The 26135-nt window shown below is 39.9% G+C and overlaps 1 protein-coding gene across 2 annotated transcripts in view; it reads right to left on the bottom strand.

Annotated features, from left to right (window-relative positions):
- NTRK2 (neurotrophic receptor tyrosine kinase 2) overlaps nt 1-20684 on the bottom strand; it is a 202659-nt gene extending 181975 nt beyond the window's left edge. The window contains exon 1 of one of the 2 annotated variants that reach the window (XM_063295190.1): nt 20301-20684. In XM_063295190.1, the coding sequence (XP_063151260.1) occupies nt 20301-20548 (248 nt within the window). In that variant the 5' untranslated portion in view covers nt 20549-20684. The remainder of the gene's footprint in view (nt 1-20300) is intronic. The other variant, XM_063295189.1, reaches the window with a different exon arrangement.
- Between the last annotated feature and the right edge of the window lie 5451 nt (nt 20685-26135).

Below are 26135 nucleotides of genomic sequence, written 5' to 3'. Positions count from 1 at the left end.
AACATATTAAGTACCATAATATGTTCAGAAGCCCTTTGCAAGATGGGAGCAGTAGTTCCTAAATTGGGGATGATTTATTTATTCATTCATTTTATATAGCTGTCCATCTCAAACCAGTGACTCTGGGTGGCGAACAATAATAACCCCCAAGGGCTTAATTTGGGCATATCCTTGGGTAATGGAACAATTTGTAATAGATTGTTTGTGAGTCAAGGATCCAGTTTGGGACTGCCACTGTGGAAATGTTTATGTAAAACAACAAGAGTCTGGGCCGTGTGTGTGTGCGTGTGCGTGTGTGTGTGTGTGAGAGAGAGAGAGAGAGAAGACATTATTCAAGACTAGGAAAAGGGGTAATTGGGTCTAACAGTTTAAGAATCACTATAGTAGAATCTCAGTAGTCCAGTTCTGGAATATTATACTGTAACAGCTTTCAGCTACTGCTCTCTTGATTCACTTTTCTTCTGTTAAACAGAACAAATAACTAGCAAATAATAACATAACTACTAAATTCTGTATACTACATGACAGCAGTAATGGAGAAGATATTTGTTTGGTTCCCATTTTAATATATGGTTTCTTAATTTGCATGTGCCAAACCAATACATGAATAAAAAATGCAGTTATCATTCAGTTCGTTTTTCTGAACTTTTCACAATGCCCCCCAATAAAAAGAATAGGAAAATAAAAAGAGAAAAAGTAAATAAAAAGTATAAGAAAATTCCTGAATACAGGAAAACTATTACATTTTGTAAAACCACATTTTAAAATATCTTAGGTAAGCAAAATCGCCTGCAAAAGTTTGGATAGAATTACACATAAAAATATGTATGGATTTTCATAAGAAGTTTCCTTTTTAAAAAGTGTGAATGCAGAAGCAGAATGAAAGGAACTCGGGGTTGGAAAAATGAGGTATCAAAATTGACAGACTAATCCATCCTTGAATAATAATGCACCCATAATGTGCCCTAAGATTTTGCGGGGAAGCATATATACTGTTGGAAGACCAGAAAAACCAGGTTAGGGGCAGACTGTCATGTAGAAAATGTATCTATGTGGTCAGTAAGAGTCAATACCAACTTGATGACACATCAATAACATCAGTAAATCTATCACTTATATTTATATATGTATATTCATCACTTAAAACAATAGCAGAAACACTGAAAATTATAGTAATCAGGTCTGTAGGGGTATAATATATAATAGGGGTAGAAGTAAATATACTCTTTCAATGACTACATGGGTATGACCATGCAGTTTTCCTTACAACAATATGGGAGCAAGATTGGGGATATTTTAAACTTACTGTCTAGCTTAAATGGTCCTTACAAACATGGGTATACCAAGCTATCTCATTTGCTACTGAAGAAATTGTAGCAACAGTTAGAACAGCATATGGAACAACTAATTGGTTCAAAGTTGGGAAAGGATATGCCAAGGTTGTATGTTGTTACCTTGTTTACTTAATTTATATGCAGAATATGCCATGAGAAATATTTAACTAAAAGAAAGTGAAATTAAAATCAACAACTGCAGATATGCTGATGACACAGTTTTCATGGCTAGAGTAAAGAAGACGTAAGGCAACTCATGGTGAGAGTAAAAAAAAAAAAAGTGCCTGCAAGGCTGGTCTGCTGCTTAGTGTTAAAAATAAAAAATAAAGATTATGTCAGTAGCAATGTCAAACCAATGTCAATAGACAGAGAAGTCAAAGCAATAGTAGACTTTTATCTCTCTAGACCAAAAAATAAAAATCACAAGACTGGTGACTATAGCCATGAAATAAACAGACTGTTGCCACTTAGGAGAAAGTTTAGGACAAGTCTGCACAAAATACTGAAGTGCATAAAGATCATATTGATAAGAAAGATGCATAATATTAAGGCTACAGCTTTTCCAGTTGACTGTGAAAGCTGGATCCTCAGAAAGGCTGAAGGAAAGGAAATCAATGTCTTTGAATTGTGGTACTGGAGAAAATTGTGGAGAAGACCTTGGACTGCAGCAAGAACAAAACATTCAATATTAGATGAAGGAAACCAGATTATTCATTGGAAGCTTCAGCTCGGATATTTTGGACACATAATGTGAAGTCAAGAGTTATTGGAGAAGACCTTGATGCTTGGAAAAATCGAAGGCAATCAGAAAAGAAACTGACAGAAGATAAGATGGCTAGATACGAGCACTGACATCATGAACAAGAGCTTCTTAGAACTCAAAGGAGCTGTTACTGACAGACTGACCTTGCCAAGTGATATCCGTCTGGGACGCAGAGAGTTGGAAGCAACTGAATGAACAACAAAACTGAATTGCCTGCCTTGCTTAAATGACCAGATATTCAACTTTTTTCTAATAGTTATGATTCTAGAATTTATTTATTATTTATATATTGAAATGTATTTAAACAAATCTACAATATTGTACTGGCTTCTGATGTTATATACAGCCCCCAAATCTACTCCTACGACATACCTCAAAGCTTAAGAAGTTCAGGCATAAATTAGGTTGGTGTATGTAAGTGGTCATTATCAGGTGCCATCTAAGTATCACGCACATCTTGTAACAGTGAAACACAGCAGGACATGAACAGGAAAACAATAGAAAAATAAACAAAACTAAACAAATTACAAGAGAGGTTTATTCACAATGGTTTGTTCACAATCTCCCCCTGCATGGTGTCAAAATCAAATTCTTCAAAACCCTTAGTGCTCATTAAGGGGCAGAGCAAAACTAATGAAATAATAGTACAGATTCTAGGGATAAAATTCTCGTCACTCACTAGATTACATAACTGCAAATCTCACACTGAACATTCAAGTATATTTACAAAAATACACAGAGAAAAAGAAAGAGAAAAGGAGTCTTTTCATCCACAGTACTTCGTCCATTTGTTGCCAGCCAGCCTCTCTGAAATAAGTAAAACATCGTGACTAAAATTCAGAGGGATGTGTTACTCTAGATGTATTCCAGATGCACTGTGCTAGTTGTTTTCAAAACAGTATTCCAAGAAACCGTGGTTTCCTTGGAAGCTTATCAACTATACCTTGACCAAAAGATCAGCAATGGCAGGATCCTTTCCATGAAAAACAATTTACAGTTTTGGATGATTTACCAATTCCAATGGGTATTCTGGAAGCTGCATCTGGAGCATGCCAGCTTGGAGTTATTTTAGGCTTTATTCTTAGCTGATGCAGAGTGACAAGAAGGATTAACAGGTTTGGCCAGTGTTCCATATCAACTGAATGTGCTCCAGGTTCTTCTAAGAGAGGGGTTCTGAGGCCAGAGATTTCACAGCAAATAAACTCATCATAGATGATGTTCCCTGAAGGTGCACAATTTCAAAATCAGTGACCTAGGCAGTACATGTACTGCATGAACATAAGGACAATTCTGAATCAGTCCAGCATTTTGTTTCCCACAGTGGCCAACCAGTTGCCACTGGGGTGCTCACAAGCTGAAGATGGAGACGTAGCCCTCTTCCTTTTCCCTGGCAACTGGTATTTGAAGGCATGCTGCTCACCCCACCCCCCGACATAACATTGACTCTTCAATATGATTCAACCTTAACATACCTGCTCTCCATGAATTTATCTAAGCCCTTTTTAATACCATCTTAGTAACCATGTATTATGGCAATTAATTCAACAGGTTAATTATGCACCATGAAGAAGATTTTCTTTTGTCAGTCCTAAACTTCTTTGCAATTATTTTACAATGTCTGGTCCTAGTATTTTGAGATAGGGAGAAAATAATCTCCCCATCCATTTTATCCATGTCATGCATAATTTTATACACCTCAGTCATGCCCTCACCACCACCAAGCTAAAGAACTCCAAATATTTTAGCTTAATAAGATGATCAAGGCCCTGATCATTTCAATTGCCATCTTCTACACTTTTTCCAACTCTGTTATATCCTTTTTCAAATGTGGTGAGCAGAACTGTATATAGTATGTTAACATACCATATACTGTATTTGTATAATGGCATCAAAATATTATTTGATTATTTGCTATACCATCCTGTACTTTATAATCCAAATGGTTTATAATAAAATACCAAGTAAAATTCAACTTCATAAAACTATCAAATAAAAATGAATTCAAATGCTATAAATTAATTTTAAAAATCAAGCATCAGCATGCATGACAGACTGTGGGAAGAGGCCTTTCGAAAAGACTCTGCCTTAATTAATTCACTATAAGTCTGCCTGGGAATTTACTCTTACTGTTTATAAGATTATGTTTTTATCCCTGATTAGCATTAAGGACGCCTTTCTGAAATCTGTGTGGTTCTTACATTTCTGATTTGCCAGCTATGTGGGGCTTGACAGCACCTTGCCCATAAAGAAAATAAAAGCCATCAAGACAGTCTGAAAGCCTTCTGAAAAATTAATTTTCATTGCCTTCCTCAAAGTCAGTAATGTAGAGGTAGTCCTCAAAGTCAGAAGGAGACTATACCAAAGGGATGGAATATATTTTGTAAGCCACCCAGAGTCTTTTTGGAGTTGGGTAGCCTTAACAAATCTAATAAATAATAAATGAGCAAATCTGCCTTAAGCGCACACCCCCTGTGTATTTCTTGAAAGGTGGAAATACAGTTACAATGGTTCCCAACTACCAGTAGGTAGGCAACTGCATTCTGCACAACTGCAGTTTCTAGGTAATTTTCACAGGCTGCCTTTAAAGTGCACTGCATTAATTCCAACCCAGAGGTGATGAAGGCATGAGTTACTGTTGCCAAATGGGGCCACAACTGGCACACGAGTCACAGCTGCAGAAGGCTTCCCTGCCCATGGACTTCACATGCTGATCCAGCAACAGTCTAGGAGAACCTCCAAGTCACAGATCTGCACCTTCATGAGAAATGCAATCCTGTCTAAAGTATACCAACAGTGTATCATATGCATTTTAGACAAATGGCAACAAGAAGCTTTGGCTTCTTTCTTTCCACACTACTCCTACAGCTCCAGACCCCAAGTCAAGAACGCTATCTCATCTATAGCTTAACTAGGGGTGGAGATGTTTGAAAAATTGTAGTAATATAGAACCTGGTAGACAATACATTAAGATGCTGGTTTTAGCAGGATGTTTTTTTGTACTAGTATAAAAATTCTAGCATAAAGCCATGTATAATTTGCATGAGAAATCGTGGGGCAGCTGGGAAAATAGACAGACGGAAAATAAACAATATAGAGATAGCAGGTGAGTCCATAAGCAGCTTATCTTATAAATTTCAGCTCAACCCAGGTAGCAAGAAAGAGGAAAGAAGCATTTCAAATCATTTAAAGAAACTCCTTCTTATTGAATTCACTATAAATGAGGGTCGGAAATTCTTATATCTTCCAAGATTCTGTATTTACTCCAAGGCTAGCATTAAATATACTTTATTGAAGTCTGTGTAGTTCTTGCTTACTTGATCTTGCCCAGCTGCATAGGGCTTGCCCATTTGTTAGGAAGTCATTTATGGGAAATAGCAATAATGCCAGGGTTTCTATAAACCATTGTGATATATCTCACCAAGCATTACACATGCTATGCATAGTATGGATGGGAAGACCCGAATAACATTGTATAAAACACTAGTGAAGCCGCATTTAGAATACCATGACCAATTATGGGTGTCCCCATTGAAAAAAACTACAAAATAAAATAGGGGCTACTAAGATTTCTAACCAAACGAGAGATCTGAGTTTGATAAATGGAGAACAAAGATCAAAGCACCTATTGACTACACAGCATATAATTATCCAACATGATTCCACACAAAGGAAGCATCACATTGATACCACCATGCCTGGGTTTCTTAACACTTTCCTCCTTCCAGGTGTTTGCCATGATACCAATGGAGGATGATGATTTTTTTTTAAAACGCTAGAGGCAATTAAAAATTGAAGCAACTGGGTGGAATGGTTTAAGCCCTCAAACTCAATAAAGATCTAGATTTCACACAATAAGAATAGCAACATCATTCACATACTACATAGTCAATATGAAGTGTTCTTCAACCTTAAAAGTACTGTTCTACTTAAATTGGAAAGGTAAGGGTTGACATATAACAATAAATTAAAGATGTACATTTGAAGGATTCCAACTTTACCTTACTATTAGATTTGTTTCCTGCCTTTATTTGTACAACTCAAAAGGGTATATATAATGCTCCTGCCTATTTCTCTTATAACAACATCCCTGTGAGATGGGTTGGGCTGAGAAAGAGTGACTGGCCCAAAGTCACCCAGCTGGTTTTCATTAGAGACTTGATAAAGAACCTACAGACCATCAGATATTATTCAATCAGAACTTCCAGGACCCCGTGGTAGTTAGGTACAGATTAGCAACTTCTAGAGGCCTATAGCTTCTTTTCCCCTGTATATCTCATACTCCACAGCTATAGTTTATATAGAGGATGTTATTCAGCCAACCAGACCTTTACTCAATAGAGGTTGAAATAACATCTTTGGCAGGTTTTGCCTACATACTCAAAGTTTTATCACTGCTGAGAGTCATGGAGGATGAACTGGTTGGTTATGGTATGGAATTAAATCTGCCTTTGCCCAGCCCAGTAGTGATTTACCTGAATAAACCGGGAGCTGCTGCTTTGTGAGCACTTAGATATAAAACTTCCACTTTAGCTTCATCTCACTAGGGGACGGATGAAGAGCACCAGGATTCTCTGAATATAATCTTGTCAGAAAGAGATTTAGGAACAAACCTTATCTGACCAAAAGCTCTTTCACAACTACTTTGCCTTGATGTTACTTATCAAACATTAATATTCTAAAAGCTTTGGCTTTATAGTGGCTTTCTGAGCACAATTGTGAGAAATTCAGTGTGTTTTTCTGCTCTCAGAAATGGCTTTTATTTAATTGAATCATCTTTCTAAGTTAGGCAAAAATCATTCTAACATGGAGGGGGGGATTACTGAAGTCATGTGGAAGATCATGGTGTTCTTTTAATACACCACAGCAAATGTAAACAACCCTGAGATCTTTGAACCACTCCAGTTACTAGATACCCTAACTATTTTAGTAATTAGCAAAGCCCAGCATGGTGATTTATTTGTTTCCCTCTTTATCAGCACTATGCAATTCGTATCTCTAAAGATCTTCTTTTCTGTCCGTATTCATAGTCTGCTTGTAAACTGAGGTACCTGAGAACTGAAACTCTGAGAATGTAATATAAGGGAGTCCCAGATGAATAGGCAATGTTATCATTTTTTAAAAAAAAATACACATGCACTTACATATTATTCATGCAAAAACACATTGGTGTAAATCCAGAACTGGCAAAGTCAAGGTGTGAATCATGGAGCATTCACAATCTATGAACACGGGAGAGAGGGGGAGAAATTTTTGCAGTAGCAAGGTTTAGAATTGGTTAATATTTATTAATTTATTTCTATTTCCGACTATATTCTGTAAAAATCCCAAGACTGTTAACAGCACTATAATACAATTATTAAAAAGGCCTCCCGATTCTAATTATTAAGGCAATTTTTTTAAAAGTTACAAATGCTAAACATTAATACATAATTATTCAGATTCATAAGAACAGGAAGCAAGGATAATTTTTTAATCATCATAAAATGTCTAACGCATCTACCTAGAACAAAACAAAGAGAGAACAAACATTTTTCTCAAGGTAAGAACATATTCAGATGACTTCTGGAATATATAAATAATGCAGGTGGTTGATTCCAATATTTCTTAGTACAATAAGCTAAGGCTCTTATAAGCCATTAATATCACTGTCAGCCTTCCCAGGTAGACCAGACAGGAAACACGATCAGATGACCTAATTCTACTTTATTGCAAAGCTACATTAACAGAAAGTCGGAAAGTACAAATCTCCCACTGTCTCTTTTTACAACCTGGTAAGCTAGGGAGGTTCCTTTCTGAGTTTCTTTCTCTGTCCATTATGCAGCTGCAGCTCCCTCCACCTCTTATCTGACCATTCCCTAGGCAGCATCTCCTCCTTCCGTCTCCCAAGGTCATTCCCACATACCATTACAATTGCACTGTTGAGTAATGGATAGATACCTATAAATACTTAACATGCGATGAACAGATAAATAGACAGAGCACTAGTTTCATGACAGGTTACTTCAGACCCACCTTCCTGCTTCCATGTGTAAAGTAAATACAAATATAAATAAAGTAGGTCTACTACATCTGGGTTGCAAAAACTCCAAGCAACCACTAGATGGAGCTAGGGTTTTTTTATTGCTTACTGCCATCTGGCGATCATTCAGTTTTTTACAGCTCAGATAAAGGTAGTCCTCTCTTAACAACATCCATTAAGCAATCATTAGAAGTTATGGCGGCACTGAACAAAGGAACTTACGACTGGTCCCCAAAGTTACGGCCGTTGCAGTCCCCCTACAGTCACATGATCAAAATTCAGGTGCTTGGCAGCCCGCCCAGACTTACAATTGAAGGGGCGCTTCAACTCCCCCATCTGTGCTATTTTGGGCCCCTGCCTCCCTGCGTCCCACTGCCCCAGTTGACCTTTGCTGTCTTCTTTCTCCTGCTGCTGACGATGCATGCCTGGCCTGGCCTTTCACAAGGCAGCTGCTGCGGAAGAGGCTTTCTTCCACAGGTAATGCACGACGGTTTCCTCACAAGATCTGGGGAAGATGGAGAAGGGCCAGCTGCCTTGTGAAGGGCCAGGGCAGGCACGCCTCATCAGCAGCAGCGAAGGAGACAGCGAAGGTCAGCTGGGGCAACAAGCCGCAGGGCTCGGAGTGCAGGGTGGTGAGGGCAACTGCAGCTGGGACTGGGCTGAGGCAGCAGGGGCTTCCCGGGGCAGCTGCAGCTTCCTACTGAGGCTCAGGGGTTTCTTGCAGCCCGGGAGCCATGGTGCGCCAAGAAGCCTCTGAGCCGCAGTGTGGCAAGCAGCCCCAGAGCCATGCGGTTCTGGGGCTGTTTGCCGCCTCACAAGGCAGGGTGCAGGGTGGCCAAAAAGGCAGTGATGGGGGGGAAAGAGGCATTTGGAGGGAGTTGAAGAAGAGGCAATCCCTTACCTTAGAAGAACCAAGGCTCGGGGCTGGGAGGGACCAAGCCTGGAATGGCTTGGATTGGGATGGCTACTCACTTAACACCCTGCAATTCTCAGTTAACGATGGCAATGGGGAGTGCCAGGATTTCAGTCTCTAAGCGATGCAGTCATGTGACATCTCGCTTTACGACCGCATAGCTTAGCAATGGAAATTCTGGTCCCAATTGTGGTTGAAAGTGAGGACTACCTATATGTCACTGGGAAAACCATAACCTTTGGCTTTGTCATGTTCTTTTTCCCAAGTAGCAGACATCTTTACAGGCTATACAGGCCAAATACCTATGAATTTTTGAGCATAGAAAGAAAAGATAACGTTTGTTACTACCTCAACATCTTCTTTGCCTATTTGCACTGAATTGGGTTTGCCTATTTACATAGTCTTAGGGGTTTGGTCTGCTGGTCTCCTATATTAAAAAAACAGCGTTCTCCAGCAAACGCTTCCTACATGTGGCAGCCAAGCAGTGCAATGCAAATAAGAATGGAGCATTTTAAGTTAGTTCATAGCAAAGTAATTCAAGTAGGAAATTCTTTTTAAGATATTAAAATTGCATATTTATGATATTTTCATATAATTCAAAATATCTGGTTAACAAAAATATATTGACATAGCTGTTCTAATTCATCCTATTTTTCTAAACAAACACCACTGAAGTTACACTGTACTATTCCAAACTGCAACAGTGCACTTAAAAAGCAGCCATGCATTAGTATGAAGTAGTCAGATAGAAATAATACTGTAATTTGGCTTTAAAATCCTCATTTATGGAAAACATTTTCAAATGCAAAGTGTATATATAACCCAACACTTACTCCTCAGTTATCTATAGAATCTTGATTCATTCTGCTGAGGAAAAGTATTTTGAAAGTTAATAAAGAATAATTATTTAGTAAATATCTAGCATCATGTTCTGAAGTTGAGGATAACTATCATGGGATTAACTATCATATGATTTATACAGTAAATTATAATTTTCAACAGAAGAGAATATCTGTAGCTCAGGGTTGAACGGTGGAGTCCTTGGTGCTCTCTGAGCTTGGTTGTTTGCTTGCAGACATTTCATTACCAGATGAGGTAACACTATCAGTGCGAGTGAGTGTGGAGTTTGCTCCCTGTTTCTATACAGCAGCTTGCCCTGCCAGTGTTGGTGGGGGTGTGGTTTTCTCCTTGGTAGTTCCTTGATTAGGGTACTCTTTTCTGCTTAATTGTTTGCCTGGTGTTAATCCCTGCTTATCTGGGCGTTGGCTGCTGGAGAGGATTCTGGCCTTTTCTGTTTCCTTCTTAGCTTTTTTACTGTCTCTTTTTAATGGTGTGTAAATATGGCTTATTTCTATGTGTCTATTGATGGTTGATCCAAATTATAATATTTGTATATTAAAACTATAAGGCAGAATGTAGCAAAACAAAACCTGTAATGGAGATTGATTATGTGAGCACAATAGTATAGTGGTAAATTTTGAAACATACATCATTGTGACTGCTCCAAGAATTCGTAATTACATTATCCCACAAGGATATCTATGTCATTATATCTTTGTTTTCTACTATTTATATTAACAGAAACTGGCACTCTGATTTGCTAATAGACAATTGATATCTCATCCAACTACTAAAAAAACCTGCAGATTTACCTTTTATGAGGACATGATTGCTATATAAGTTATAGTTACTTGTGAATAAGATGCACTATACTGTAGAAAGAAGAGGGAATGGCCTTGAGGGACAGGAGGAAGAGATGCTACCAAGGCAATGGTCAGATAGAACAGAACAGTCTGGGCAGGAATGTAACCTGAGGAAATGTCTTAGACAAGACACTCCATAGTTCTCACAAAGATAATGGGAGGGAGGGGGAAAGCGCATTCAGACTTGCAAGATACTGTTACTATAGCTTTACAATAAAAGTAATACTGAACTACATGACATTGGATTCCTAGTCTGATCTGCCTTGAAGGACAAGATACAGATAATATATATCTATATATAAGTTATAAAGACCCATATTTCTAAACACACTGGCTCATTTGCAACATACATTGAACTTTAACATTCAACCACTTGAAATTGAACTCATGGGCACCAATGTGCGCACAACTACTTTCACTGGTCCTCCTCAAATCCCAATTATTCAAAAGAATAAATGAAAAAATAAATAGGATGCTAACACAAAGCACTCACCTTAAGAGCAACCGGTATTTTCAATAATGCCTCAGGACCCACACAGACCTAGAGGCATTATTAGGAAATAAAATGGAGTCGCAACATTCCATCAAGGCAAACATTTTATGAGAATGCCTACAACATACTTCCAAACTTCCAAATATGCTCATCAAGCTAAAAGGGTTCAGCACCCCTGGCTTAATAGTTATGTAAAGGGGGGGGGTGGATTATATACCAATTCACTCACTGCCTCTTGTTCTTTACTTTACCACCCTGTTTTTCAAACTAATCATCAATCCCATCCAACTCAAACTTTTGGGTTTTCCCTTTCTCTTAACCCATTTACTTCTCCTTTGTATATTTGTTTTGATGCACTCCTCATTCATTCCCTCTGTATGACCAAATCCTCTGAATATACTTTGCAGCGGTGACTCACTTTGGTATTCGAAGGACCCGTTTATATTTGACCCTATCCCTTCTGGTTTTATCACATATACTTCTTAAGTAACCCAATCCCACTGCACTCAACATAACTTTCATGTTTCCACTAACATACCAACTTCTCACTGTGCACAGCAAAGTGGACTTCCACCAAAGTGGAAGCGTACACAACCATTTTCACTTCCTTCAATATTCATTTCTTGCAACAGACCATATACTACTACGTGTCTTAACATTTCCCCATCTATATCCCATCTTTAATAATTAACAGAGGTACACAAATACATCTACTTGCTCTAATTTTTTGCTGTTTAGGTAAAACTTCCAATCATTCACTCCATTCTGCCTGTGGAATACAACTCTCTTGGATACATTAATGTTTTCAACGTTTTCACAGCATTTATTACTTTTCTTTATAATCCAATATTCTTGAGTACTAACAGTTACAGCATTTGTTTCAATTCCCCTCTTTTATATATCATTCCCATTTTTGATTAATTATCATAAAAACCACTAAAATAGTTCTTCTCGCAAACCCTCCCTTCAATTTAACCCCAATTCATTTCTTTACTTTTATTTTTAATTCCACTTGTTCTGCTGGAACCTCCTTGTTTAGCCATCTTTACCACTTTCAAAACAATTTTTCTTTTCCAGCAGAACCGCTCTGCATTTTCTCTGCCTCTTTAAAGCCTAACTAGTCTAGTCCGCTTTGACTAAATTCTTTGCAACTATCTTTTTTTCTTTTATACACATTTTAAGATTCATGCACAAGTTCTAAGCCTGGAATAAAATTGTACAACACAGAAAGGCTTAAACACAGTGAAACATCCTGTTTTGTAATTAAGTATTCTGCTCATGGCAAAAATTCATTTAGGAGGGCATTAAAGACTGTTTCTTCCCACAGGCACTAGATTAAAGATGATGTGTGAAACCATCACAATTGTAATGTAGTCGAGATTGCTTCTCCTCCCTGGTGAGGTTCATTTTATTGTTAATGTCTTTTTAACTTTTTCTTACAGGTAGTCCTTGTTTAGTGACCACAATTGAGACTGGCAACTTGGTTGTTAAATGAAGCAGTTGCTAAGTAAAACTGCAATTGAGCTTATGATCTTACTTCAGTTTTCCTTTGCTTTACAGTCCTGCAAAGGTCATAAATGTGAGGATTGGTCACAAAGTTACTTTTTCATCACTGTCATAACTGCAGTCACTGTACAAGGCAGTCGCTAAATGAGGACTACCTGTATTTGTTTTTAATCCTCTGTAAGCCATACAGAGTCAAATCAAATCAAATTATTTATTTATGGTCTTAGACCAATAAAACAAAAATACAAAATTTAAAATACAGAAAAAACAAACAAACCTGAAACAAATAATAATCAGAATTGGGTATCAACCGGCTTCTGCAACCCATACCTATTCCTAGAATCTTGTCAAACTTCGTAGTGATTGTCCAAGTTAGGTCTTACATACAGAACAAACTGTAGGTCCCTGGAGAAAAAATGTTTCAATCTAGCTTCAGTCATCAGAACAGCCTGTGACAGAAAATCCAAAATCTATTAAGATCTAAATGAATTTTTGATCACAGTACTCCTCTTTACCTCAACTCCCCCAAACTATCATGGCACTCTAAGCCTCTAGTCTCCCTTTCTTTCTTGTTCTTCAGATCTTGAAAGTGCCAAGGGCATTTTTCCATGAATACGGGGTAAGCTCCCTGCGGTACCAGCCATTACCCAAAACAAACACATTAGTTCCGGCCAAGGTTCCAATAGTGTCCCTCACTGAACCTGCAACATTCTTAACAGGCTTATATTTAATACAATACTTCACTGGCCTAATTGGCAATAACCAACAATAGTTCCTCACTACCCCAGCCATAATTTGGTAGAATGCACATCCCAAACCGATGGACGGGTTGCAATCTTAACTCAAATAAGTTAAGGGGGAACGGCATTTTTCTTCTTTCCAAATACAAGAATCAGCCAGTGGTAAGAAATTGAGTTTTCTAGCAAAAAAAGGGACTTTATACAGTGCATAACTAAGACTATGGAATGTGATACCCACCAGATGTGATAGCCATCAAGGGTATCAAGCAAATTCATGGAAAGTAAGGTTATCAACAGTTGCTGGTTAAATCTGCAAGATTAAATGCTATGCACACACTCAAAAGACTGATCTAGCAGCAACTTCTTTATATTATCATAATTTTGTTATATTTCTTTCTATTGTTAGCACATGATCCTTTATTATGAAAGTTCAAGTAAAAAAACCATAAAGGAATCTTTCTGTATCATATAATAAGAAAAATAGCAAAAATGTATTTACCTACATATAAAATGAATCTCCCTGAATCAGAATGTATTTAGAGAGGAACAGAACTTGTAACATGTTATAAAATGAAACATTTGTTTTGTTATAATTGATAAATTATTCTTTCCATGCATCATAAAAAACTTTCCACTACTCCATAAAGTTTGCTTAGCAACTGTGACAGAGTAATCCCTTAATATCACACAGTATAAGACATTCTTACAGAGAACCTTCCATTATGCAACCACTACCAATTAACTGGCAGCATAAGTGCCATCCTAAGAAAATTAAAATCAATATTTTAACTACAAAAGGTGGTATCAAATGATTTAGTTCATCATAGATATATTTTTGAGTTGAATATATCTAAATTGCCTCAAAAGTGGGCATTGGCACCAGTAGGAAGAGGTAAGGAAGGGCAAGTAACAAAACATACATTGTGATGCAAATACTTCTCCTTATGTATTTGTGTGTGAAGTTAAGAAACAAGAATGGCAGAGTTTTTGTCAAGTGGTCTCTTCGTCATTAGTAACAGAGACCTAGGCAAATGGGAACTATAAGCAAATGTTGTGGTGGATCTTTACTTCAAAGCAAGAACACGCCTATTAAGAGTTCTATGCAAGTTGTTCCCAACCCATTCTTTCTTTTCCAGCTGTCATTCAATATTCCATAGCCATTTTTAATTTTCACTGGTTTATTTATTTTGGTAGACTATTATGAATTAGCAATAACTGAAACCTGATTGTGGGTTTCTTTAGCACTAATCAAGAGTAACCAGTTCATGACTCTGCTTTACATTAGTTCAGATTTATTTTAAAACTATCTCAAGTACATTTTTGTTCTGGATACAGAAATTCTGTAGAAGTAGCAGATTTAGAACTCTGCCTCTTAAATACTTACTCATATGAAAATCATATATAAATTAATGACTCATTTGACTGACTTTAAAAATCAGAGTTTAATATCTTACACAGAAAAACAAATTCTGCAAGGAGCTAAGTACCTCATTAAAAGTTGCATTCTCTCACTGTAGAAGTGAATATAACAGGTTAAAGGCTCATATAAAGCCATATTATTGAAAAATTGAGAAAAACTTTGAAGAAAAAGAAAGGTGGTATGTTATTAGGGATAGCACATCTGGATAACGATGCCTTAGCTTCTTTCCTAACCATTTCCTCTCTGTTCTAGAGCAATACTGAATGAATGAATTGTCCCTTTAAAATTACATGCAAGCTATTTTTCACGTAGTACCTCAGACACATCAATTATACTAGAATCTATCTATCTATCTATCTATCTATCTATCTATCTATCTATCTATCAAATTTGTCACCGCCCATTTCCTCCCACCAGAGGGACTTTTTGCTCCTGTCTCCAGTCTTAAGAACCAATGTAGGCATTGCCACAATATACAGTATTGGTTGATGTTGATTGTATTTCCATCATAAAATTTATCTGGGCCTGTTGGAGACACACTGAAATCTGCCAAGGATTTCGTGCATTTTCCCTGTCATCACACAATGAAAGTAACATCTGATTGAGTTGTCCTCACCAGAGAGGACTAAAATTTCAATCCCAAAAGAACTTTCTGTGGAGGCAAAAAAGGCTGTAAAATTATTTGTTTTTTAAAAAGCAGATAAAGTACTGGGTCTTCTTTCAGAGGAATGTTCCCTGAATTTTAAAAAAAACTATTTAAGAATAAAATGGTGAAAAAGGCTAGGATTATCAAAAGCAAAGCTCACTTGTCATTGCTTTCATCAGATCTTTAACTTGCTATAGTTATTAATACTTTATTCTTAAAACTGTATAATGAACTGTATTGATTAAAAGGTTTGGATTAGTTTATACAACTACATCACAAATTTGTTTTGTGGTTTTTAGATGTATGTAATCAGGATATACAGAACCGATTTTTAAAAAACTGGAGTAGAGGTTTTGGAGGAGACAGATTAAACAGAGCAATCAATTTCAAATGTTGGTGTTTTCCAAAAGTGGTTATGTCACTGTAATATTGTTCTGTCACAAACCCCAGCAAATTTTGCTAAAACATTCAGTAAATGTTTATATGTAAACATAGATATTTTACATATATATGTAAAATGGTTTAATAGCATAAGCTATTGTCACACTGATTTGTTTGCAATTGCATTATTTTAGTATAAAAGGAAGGATTAGCAAGAACTAGAACCTGAAAGCTCAATGTCCATTTCAATGTTTAAAATTCTACTGTGAAAAAATTCTGACTTAAACCTCTAAACTGATTTTATAAGCCTCTCAAATCTAAAGTGGTTTTGCTTTATCTTTTTCCAACAGAAGTGTCTCAGACATGTTCCTTAGCATCAGCAGCAGTTATGTGAGGCCTCCATTAATGTTCGTGGTAGAATGTCTCTCTGCAAAGACTGGAATATTTGTGTAACCAATAACCTGCAACAATTGCTTCAGAAGTAGATTACGGTCCATTATGGAGCAATAATCATTGCCAGTGTATATATGTAACAAAAGATTTTCAAGCCCATGCCAGGACCCCAAGGAATGGGATCAAACACAATCTCATTAGAAGCATAGGTTTGTAAGATCATGACTGTGTTATTCATTAAAACAGACAAGCAGGTCTGTGAATAACTACTAAGAGAGAGTGAGAAAGCTTGGGAGAAAAAATCCATCTATCAACCTAATTTCAAAACAAATCAAACAAAAACTCAAGGAGTTTTCTTTTTACAATTCATGAGTTGTTGATAAGGTTTATAAGGAGGGTAATTTATCTGAACTTCTGATAATTAAAACACAGTAAAATTTTTTGCTCCAAATAATACCTGTGCCTTTGCAATTTTGTATCTCAGCAATTATTCTGAGCTGGTTTAAAACTCCTCCCTTTCTCACTCACCTGTAGATATCTACTCCAGCCACACCTTTTCCCTTTTCCTGATTTACATCATACCACAAGAAGCACTATATGAAAAGCATGAATGTGAGCAAGTGCTCAATTTCATTAGGGTACCTTTCTCAATATGGGGCTTTCCAGACATATCAAATATCTATACATTTGTTAAACCAACTTCCATAAAGCCTATGCAACATGGCTCTTACCCATCTCAAGAGCTCTAGGTTGGAGAAAGCTGAAATGTACCTGCTTCAGAAGCACTGTGATTTTTTTTCCATGGTTCTAATAACAAGGCCTTGAAATCCCCCAAATCTACAAAAATGTCATGAATCCTAAATTGGTCTTTATCATAAAATCTGACAAAAACACATCAGTTCCAAACATTGTTTACAGAAAACATCATAAACAAAAAAATCATTTTTCATCTGAAAGGCATAAGAAACTCCATAATGTTACCATTATGAGTGACAATGCAGTTGAGTAGAAAAAAGGTAGTTACTATTCCTGTGAATCTGTGAACTCTCAAGTAATATTTCACAGCATTAGCATGGAATATTGCTGTGCCTTTACTTTGTGTGTAGTTTTCAAAGCAATATAATGGAATTTTAATTAAGATGTAGTTGCCATGCAGATATTGTTAAACTATTAAAGCAACTAAATGTTTAATTATCATTGAGTATTAATGAACAACCTTGCCTTTTCATCTTTTAATGTCAAGGCCAATTTCAGTGCTTCGTATCTTATACAGTAAAATATTAATATACAATAAGAGCTCTTGGGAAATCTGTAATCCTTGTATTAGAAAAACTGCCAAAGAATGTATCAGAAGAAAAACCAATTTTTAGACTAGAGATGAATCCAAATCAAATGATGAAAGAGAGATATCAGAAAAGACATAATGATAAGGGTATTGCTACAAATTTACAAATGTAATGAAAAACATTTTTAATGAAGAGATTTGCTGGGATCTGTAAAAGGATTTATCAAAACCATGTCATGTATGTTGACAATCAACAAACAAGCATTAAAACAAGCAATTACAATCACTGCTTGAAACATGTCCTCATTCTAATGTAATGCAAACAGCTAAAATAAAAAGTCCTTGGAATGCTGTGCAAGGAACCAAGTCTAATTCTTTCTATCATACAGCAATTGGTAACTGATACAGGAGATCTTGTTCAGGATTGCTTTTACCACAAAAATCAATCCTGAACAAGAATTGCTTGAAGATTATCATATCTCCAATGGATTTCCAGCTTTTTTAAAAAGCATAATGATAAAAAACATAAAGTACAGAGCAATCCTGTATACTAAAAATTTTGCAGGTAACAATACTGCAAAGGCAGGTGAGGGAGCAAGGTATCTTCTCTACGCACAGAGAAGTGCGCGCAACACACACACACACACACACGTGTCATGATTACAGTCAACCATCCTCAACTTATGATTTCAGAAAGAATAAGGCCTGAGTTCAAGATAATAGTACTACATTCCAAAGAAGAAGTTAATTGCCATGATACAAACTTAACAGCAATTAAAACAGTCCCACTGGCTACACATTAGCATCTCAAATAGACTCATTTGGTTTAGTTAAAAGATTTACTTTTAGTTAAAAGATTTACTTTTAACTACAAGTAAATTTAGGGCATGTTGTTAAAACAGTCATACAATAGTTTAATCCAGGGTTTCTCAAGCATTATTAACTTGGTCTCTTCCTCCCTCCTTTTCAAATTTACCTCCCTGATACCACCCCACTGCAGCATCACCTCTCTGCTGCAGATACTCACATGCCGTTATTGGCATGTATGCATTAATTGTAGGTTTGGAATATAATCTGACTACTATACCAGAAGAGGAACTGAACCCAATGAGAAGAGGAACAACATTTCTGTCTCCCTCTTTCATATATATGGATATATGGTTAGATGAACATTCTCATTTGTGTCAGCTGATTGCACTGATGACAGTCACCTCACAGCTCCAGTACAGATCAGAGAGGGTTCCCTGCCACTGGACTTCCATCTCCCTGTATCTACCTCATCTGGGGAGAGAAGGGTCCACCTGCTTAATACGTTATACAGCCTCTACAAGCAGTAGCCCAGCCTTTGAATGCACAATATAATCTATCCCAGAGGTGTGGAAGGGAAACGCATCTTTATTTGCAAACAGACCCAGCTCTTACAGTAAGAATATATTCTGCAGCAAAAAAATGTGCATGTTAACAAGTGAGGACTATTGTTAAACTAAATATTAAAGCTGAAAATGTGTTAGGAGGGAATAAATCCCACTATCTTCCCTGTTTATACATAGAAGAATATAAACAAACCACGCAGCTTTTACTAGTACTATCACACAGAACCAGCCTATGCAACTTTATTTGCCTTTTTTTCCTTTATTTACATAATGTAACTTCTTTGGTAAAAGGCCAGTAATAGGAATGCAGAAGTTAGCAAGCTTCTCCATAGTAAAATCTGACAGGAGGTAATACAACACGCTTCTTCAACCAACACCAACACCAACCTATTTGCTTTATTGCTTTATCATTTAGTTGATTCCCAGGAAATTGGACTCAGGGCAATTAAGATTTATAAGCTAAATGCTTTTAAAATTATATCTGCGTGAAAGTCAAATCTAAATTAGATCAACCCAGGCTTTTAGACTTTCAGTTAGTTGCCTTTGGAGCAAGTGCATTGCTATACAGAGACCATCTCCTCTTACACATCCTTTCCAAAAGACCAACAGGCATATCCTTAGGCAGAATCCCCGTAATAAAAATCTATTTGTCTACTGCTGGGAAGCTATTTTGCCCAGTTCACCAAAGCAGATTGAAAATGTTTGGGTAATACCATACTGAAAGACTTGGTGAAGGGATGGCAAAAGGAATGTGGTGTTTAAAAAGCAAACCTCCAGTTAAAAGCACTTCAGAAGCTTCTCTGTATTTTTTTTCCTACAGTGGACGGTCAAGAAATACAGGCACACATGCACCATCGCTGCCTTTCCTGGGGCACCTTAAAATGCCGATAAATGTTGTATGCATCCAGCACCACAATGAGGTACATAAAAAGCAGGTAAGAAGGTTAATCTGAACACTCATTTTATTTACTCGGTAAGAAAGGTTGTGCTTTCTGCAAGGAGCTTAAGGTTGCATGTTTCTTAAGCACCCAAGATGTACAGTGGAAGAGATGTATGTCTGAACTTATCAAACGGCACGTACTGCCAAATTACTGGTTAGCATATATAGCTGAAGCTTGTTTAAATCAATAAACAGCACAGTCTTACAAATAAGAGGGGGGGAAATTAAAAAAACAATATATTAGATATATTGCGCACGAGGCATAAAAGGAAGCCCAAAACCCAACGATCCGGCCGGTCTCCCTCGCCATCTTCTTAATTTTCTCCCCTGCTCTCCCTGTACCTGGTCCCCGGTGAGTTCCCGGTCCCCAACCCACGCGCCGCTCACTCACATGTCGGTGACTTTCTCCTGCTCGCTCCGCTTGCCGAGCATGGGGAAAAACGAGAGGTTCGCCGTGGCGTCGCCGCACCAGATCCGCTCGGGACTGCACGTGCACGAGGTGGGGCAGGCGGAGGCGAGCAGCCCCCGCCAGGCGCCCAGCATCAGCCAGCACAAGTTCCAGAAGCGAGTCGCCGTGGCCTGGGGCGAGCCCTGAAGTCGCTGCCGCCGCCAGCACCAAGCCCTTGGCGAGGCCCCCATGTCGCCGCCGCCGCCGCCGCTCTCCGAGGCTGTTCTTCCCTCCTGCCAAGCGCGGTCAATCCAGCACGCCTGCCGGGACACCGGGCAGCCAGTCACTCGAGCATCCTTTTTCGTCCCCCGCGCGGGAGCAGCTACCTCTTTCTTTCCTCACCTCTGAGCGGGGAGGCAGCAACTCCTGGGTATTGGTCAGCCGGCGAAATCCTTCCCGGGCGCAGCCGGCTCCCGTCAGAGAGCGTCCGAGGAGCAGGCGTCTGGAAAAGAAGAGATGCCCTGTGAGGGACGACCGCCGCGGAACTCGGGCAGCCAGCGACCTGTCCGGAGCCGCCGCCGCCACTCTCCTCCCCTCACAGGCTCCGACCCGGTTCCCACCCTACGACCAGGGGGCGCACGCGGCGCGGGCTGAGCCGCGCCATGCTCCCCCCGCGGAGAGGCGTCTGGCCGCCGCCCGACCCGGGATGGGAATACTATCGGCGGCGCAGTCCCTCCTCCTCGGCCAGGTGGCCGCTGCTCCTACCTAGGCGGCTGAGCCTTGACAAAGCTGCAGTGCCGCCACCCAGCTCCGCTCCTCCAGCCCGGCTCCTGCTTGCCGCTCCAGCTCAGGGCTGGGAAAGGGAGGAGGGGGCGGTGGGGGCGTCGTCGCCTCTCGCTGGCGCCCCCACACAGGCGCTGTCACCCGCCGCCTCCTCCTGGTCCACGCGCTGCTGATAATAAAGCGCCCCGGGCTCCTGCTGCAGCCCCAAACGGAGAAGCTGTCACCGGTGAAGTGACGTTGGGCTGCTGACGCAAGGAGGGGTAGAAAATCCCCCCAAAAGCCGGATTCTTTTTTAAGGAGGGGAAGAGGAGGGGAAAGGAGGTGTGGGCAACGAGATACCAATAGTCAGGCAGAGAGTCTGTATACACACACCTAACACGCGCGCACGCGTGAGGATGAGCGAGACAGCCCGTCGCCCTGGGCAAAAAACCTCGAAGCCCCTCTCTCTCTCTCCCTCTCTCTCTCCCTCCCTCTCAATCACTCTTTTTTTTAAATCCTGCAGTCTCTCGCCGCGCTGTGCAAAGCCGAGCACTAGCAACAGCAGCTGCACCTTCTCCCTTCTCATACACGCCGAGACGTGCTCTGAATAGCACCCGGCTTGACCGGCATGAAACGCCGCCCGGCGCTTTCCCAAAGGGAGGGGGGATCTTCTTCTGTACGTTTCGCCGCCCTCCGCGGTGCACGTGACGGCGGGCGAGCCCCGCTTTTCGCTTTCGACACGCTCGTCGCTCGCTTGCAGCAACTTGGGCCACTGCGGGTCCTTTGATGCGGCCTGCGACGTTTCCCGGGCTAAGAGTTGACGGGGCCTGGGCAAGATGTCATCAGGGTCACTGATGCTGACATTGGAACCCTTTAAGAACCTGGGAGAGGGGTGGAAATCCGACATCCACTCCAGCCTGTCTGGTGCTCGGACTAGTCACCTTTCTCCGCTGAAAGACACGCGCATGCATGTCACATGCACGGGTGAATCCGGAGAGAAACGGCAAATATATATATATATAAAACGGCACATATTTATATATATATATATATAGCACCGCAGAAGGTGCATGCACACACGCACACACACATACTCTAATAGGGAATATATTCTTCTTTAGGCTCTTTAATACCTGGCACGTGTGATGGATGGCTGACATTAAAACAAGTTGTCGTGGAATCTGTCTTTTCATTAGCAGTTGCTCCCTCCCCCTCCTCTCTCTTTCCGCAGTAATTTAAAAAGGAGCCGGAAAATGCACCGCAGTGTCTTCAGCCAGGAGCGACGTCTGGCGCCATCTCGTGCCTGAAATGTGTACTACTCATAGGAACGAAAAACAATATATGCGTCTTATGGGGATATTGTCAGGCGAAGGTAGACACAGAAAGATTTTGAGTACCTTTCATTGTTAACCCCCATTGTGACGTTTCACACAGGCTGCTCTTGTGGAGAGCTATATGCACAGTCAAGCCATTGGGCACTCAGGAGTCTGATATTTAAGGTTTTAATAGTAAAAGGGGAAATGAAGTAGGCAGTTTAAAGGCTGGTACCTAAAATAAAATTCAAACGGAGCAGAAATATCTTGAAGTAGCATGTCTTCTGCATGCTACACTGCAGCTTTTAGTCTGAGCAAGATGATAGTAGGGATGCATTAAAGAAGTAACCTTTAAAAATATTTTACTCCCTGAATTGCTATCTGGTGTTGATTTAACACATAACATTTCTTCAAGGACAATTTTTTTTTTTTTAAACTTCATTGAAGTATTGCTTTATTGAAATGTCAGTGGTAATAACTCTACAGTTCCTGGCAGCTGCTATGCTTTTTTGACACCCACCATCACCTCAGAAAATAAATGGGACTCAAATGAGGTATTTTGAACAATCCCAAGATTCTGGATACATACACAATATATATTTATTTCACATAGCCTGGGATTTCCACTGTGAGTACAGACTTCTCGAGAAGTCTAATTTCTATAATTTGGCAGTATACAAATACTGGAAATAAAATCACTTGATTTCATTTTTAAGAGTTTTTCAAAATAAAAGGGAAACAGTTATACTGCAGAATATATTTCAACAATACCTTTGACTACAGAAAATCAAATGGTGAATAGTGCAGCCTATTTTGTTTGGAATGTGCCCAACTACCCCCAGTCATAATGGTTTTTGGTTTTGTTTTCATAATGATAACCTGTGATGATACAGAGCATGGTGGGAGTGATGGGGAACAACTTCCCCAGATTACTTTCTGTTAAACGGGTCTTTTGTGATTGGCCAAGCCCATCATGGCAGCCACTTTGTGAAAGTGTTGTAACATGCTCTCAGATGTACCGTCTTGTCCAAATTTTATTTATTATTTTATTTTATTGGATCTAGAAGGCCACTCAATTCCCAAATGCCTCCAGGCATCTTACATCATCAAAAGAGTAGAAACAATTAAAAAGGAAAGAACATGTGTGCCCAAATAAAACACACATTACATTACAAAATAATTTCCAGGGCTCCGCAATGAACCTAACCCAGGCCAGGGAGCACAGCCACATTTTCAAGGACTTGTGAAACTCTTGTGGGATGTATAAATCTCTGGGAGGATGCTATTCCAGAGGGCAGGTGCCATGACAGAAAAGGTGTGCTTCTGAAGTGTCATTGCCTGATGTCCTGGTCGTATGTCATGAAGAGCTTTAGAGGTGACAAACAGCACCTTGAATTGCACCTGGAAGAAAACTGGGAACCATTGTAGCTTGCAAAGCATTGATGACACATGGGTGTATCGAGGTGCACCCATCACTGCCTGCACCACTGCATTTTGGACCAGCTGTAGCATCCAGATAATCTTCAAGGGCAGCTTCATGTAGAATGTCTTTCAGTAGTCCAACCATGAGGTGACTAAGGCATGCATGACCATCTGAAGGGCCTCCCATTCTAGGAATGGGTGCAACTGGTATACAAGATGGACCTCTGCAAAGGCCCTCCTGGCCACAACTGCCACCTACTCTTCAAGCAGTACTTCTGAGTTCTGGAAGACCCCCAAGTTTGCACTAGTCTCAAATGGGGAAGTGCCACCCCATACACGACCAGAGAAGAAGAATGCCCAGATCTGGGGATCCAAGCAGCTACAGCCACTCAGTCTTGGCAAGATTGAGCCTAAGTCTGTTTCTCCCATCCAGACCCAAACAGTACCCAGACACTGACACTGACAGCATCACCTGGGCAGCCCAGGGTTGAGATGTAAAATTGGGTATCATCAGCATACTCACAATACCAGACCACAAACCAACATATGACCTCATCTAGTAGTTGCATGTAGATGCTAAACAGGAGGGGTAAAAGTGTCAAGTGCTGAGGCACCCCCCAAGTGAGGGCTAGGGACGTAACCTCTCCCACCCTGTCAACACTGATAGGAACTGACTACAGAAGAAGAACTACTGTAATACAGTGCCTCCCACTCCAAATCCCCACAGTCAGTCCAGAAGGAAAATGTGGTCAACAGTATCAAAAGCTACTAAGAGATCAAGGAGCACAAGGATGGACACACCACCCCCCTCCTGGCTCCACTAAATGTCATTGACAAGAACAACCAATGCTATCTCTACTGTACCCTGACCTGAAACCCAACTGAAATAGGTTGAGATAATCCATTTCCTCCAAGAGCCTCTGCAGCTGTTGTCTGATCATCTTCTCAGCAACCATCCCAGGAAAGGGAAGGTTGGAAACTGGACAGTAACTGTCCAGAATAGTTGGCTCCAGCTCTTGAGGAGGTGGCATACTACCACTTTTGTTAAAGTCAGAGGGACCACCACCTTCCCCAAAGAGGCTGACATCATTGCATGGACCCAGCTTCAGGTCAATTCCCAAGCCTCTTTTACTAACCAGTAGGGACCTGGATCTAATAAACAGGTGGCCTAATTCACAGTTTGGAGGATCTTGTTCAATTCCTCAGGAGTAACAGGTTCAAACTCAGTCTGGATGACCCCACAAGTCCCAGGTATCCCACTTGACCCTGCCCAATTGAAGTCCAACTCTGAAGGGAACTGAGTGACTTTATCAAACAACATGCATATTCCTCACAGAACATGTTCAATCAGATTTGAGCTTCATCTTCCTCCAGTGGTGCTCTAGACATCTCTTCTGGCACTTCATATCTTGAAGCTCCTTGGAAAACCAAGATGTGCTCTGGAATCAGCACAAAGGGACAGCCACATAGGAGCAATGCAATTAAAGGCCTCCATCACATGCATATTCCAGGTTGCATCCAAGGCCTCAGCTGAACTGCCTACCAGATCCAAAACCCCAAGGTTCCTCTAAAACCCAATTGGGTCCATTATTTGCCTAATGTGAGCTGATCTAATTGCAAGGCAATTAGAAAGTTATCTGAATACTGCTACACTGTTGCTCTGGGTAACAAATAGAACTTTCACCTACATGATTGGGGTGTAAGAATCATTCCAGAGTTGTGCAACCAGTTTAGCAGATAAATGTTGGTAATAAAGTTGGGAGATAGAAACATCTCTTCCCAAGCTAGAAAGAACTGATATGACAACATATGCCAACTGCCTCTTGTGGCTTTGAAGAGAAGACTCAGAAAGGTATGAGGGAAACATCTAGGATTTAAACCTGAGGATAGCCATACAGTATATGTAGCTATAGGCAGATCTTCTGTTCTATATGGCTTTTCTATAGTGTATAATATATTAACTAATCTAGATAAATTATTGTCACAGACACTTTTTACAATCCTGCTCACTGTTGATTAAGTCACCAACTCCATTATCAAAATCAAGTAGTGATTCGGATGGACCAACTACCCCAGACAACAAATCAGGTAGCCCAGCAAATGGGACAGAAATCTGCCCACTTGGTGGTCTCCATACCAGTGCCATTCCAAGACCTACTACTGTTGCTAGAACAACTCCAGCCCACACTGCAACCCTTTGATGCAAAATACCATGTCCTGCCTGACAAACGTGGTGAGAGTCCAAGCAAATACGCCCCCCCCCCCTCAAGTCCTGAGGATTTCCCCACCAACCTACCGGAGCGAGTTTGATCTAGAGGAAGGAGTATTAGGTATGTTCCCT

This window comes from Candoia aspera, chromosome 2 (genome assembly GCF_035149785.1).
Source record: "Candoia aspera isolate rCanAsp1 chromosome 2, rCanAsp1.hap2, whole genome shotgun sequence".
Lineage (NCBI taxonomy): Eukaryota > Metazoa > Chordata > Lepidosauria > Squamata > Boidae > Candoia > Candoia aspera.
Note: the sequence above shows the minus strand (reverse complement) of the source record. Positions and strands in the feature narration are given on the sequence as shown.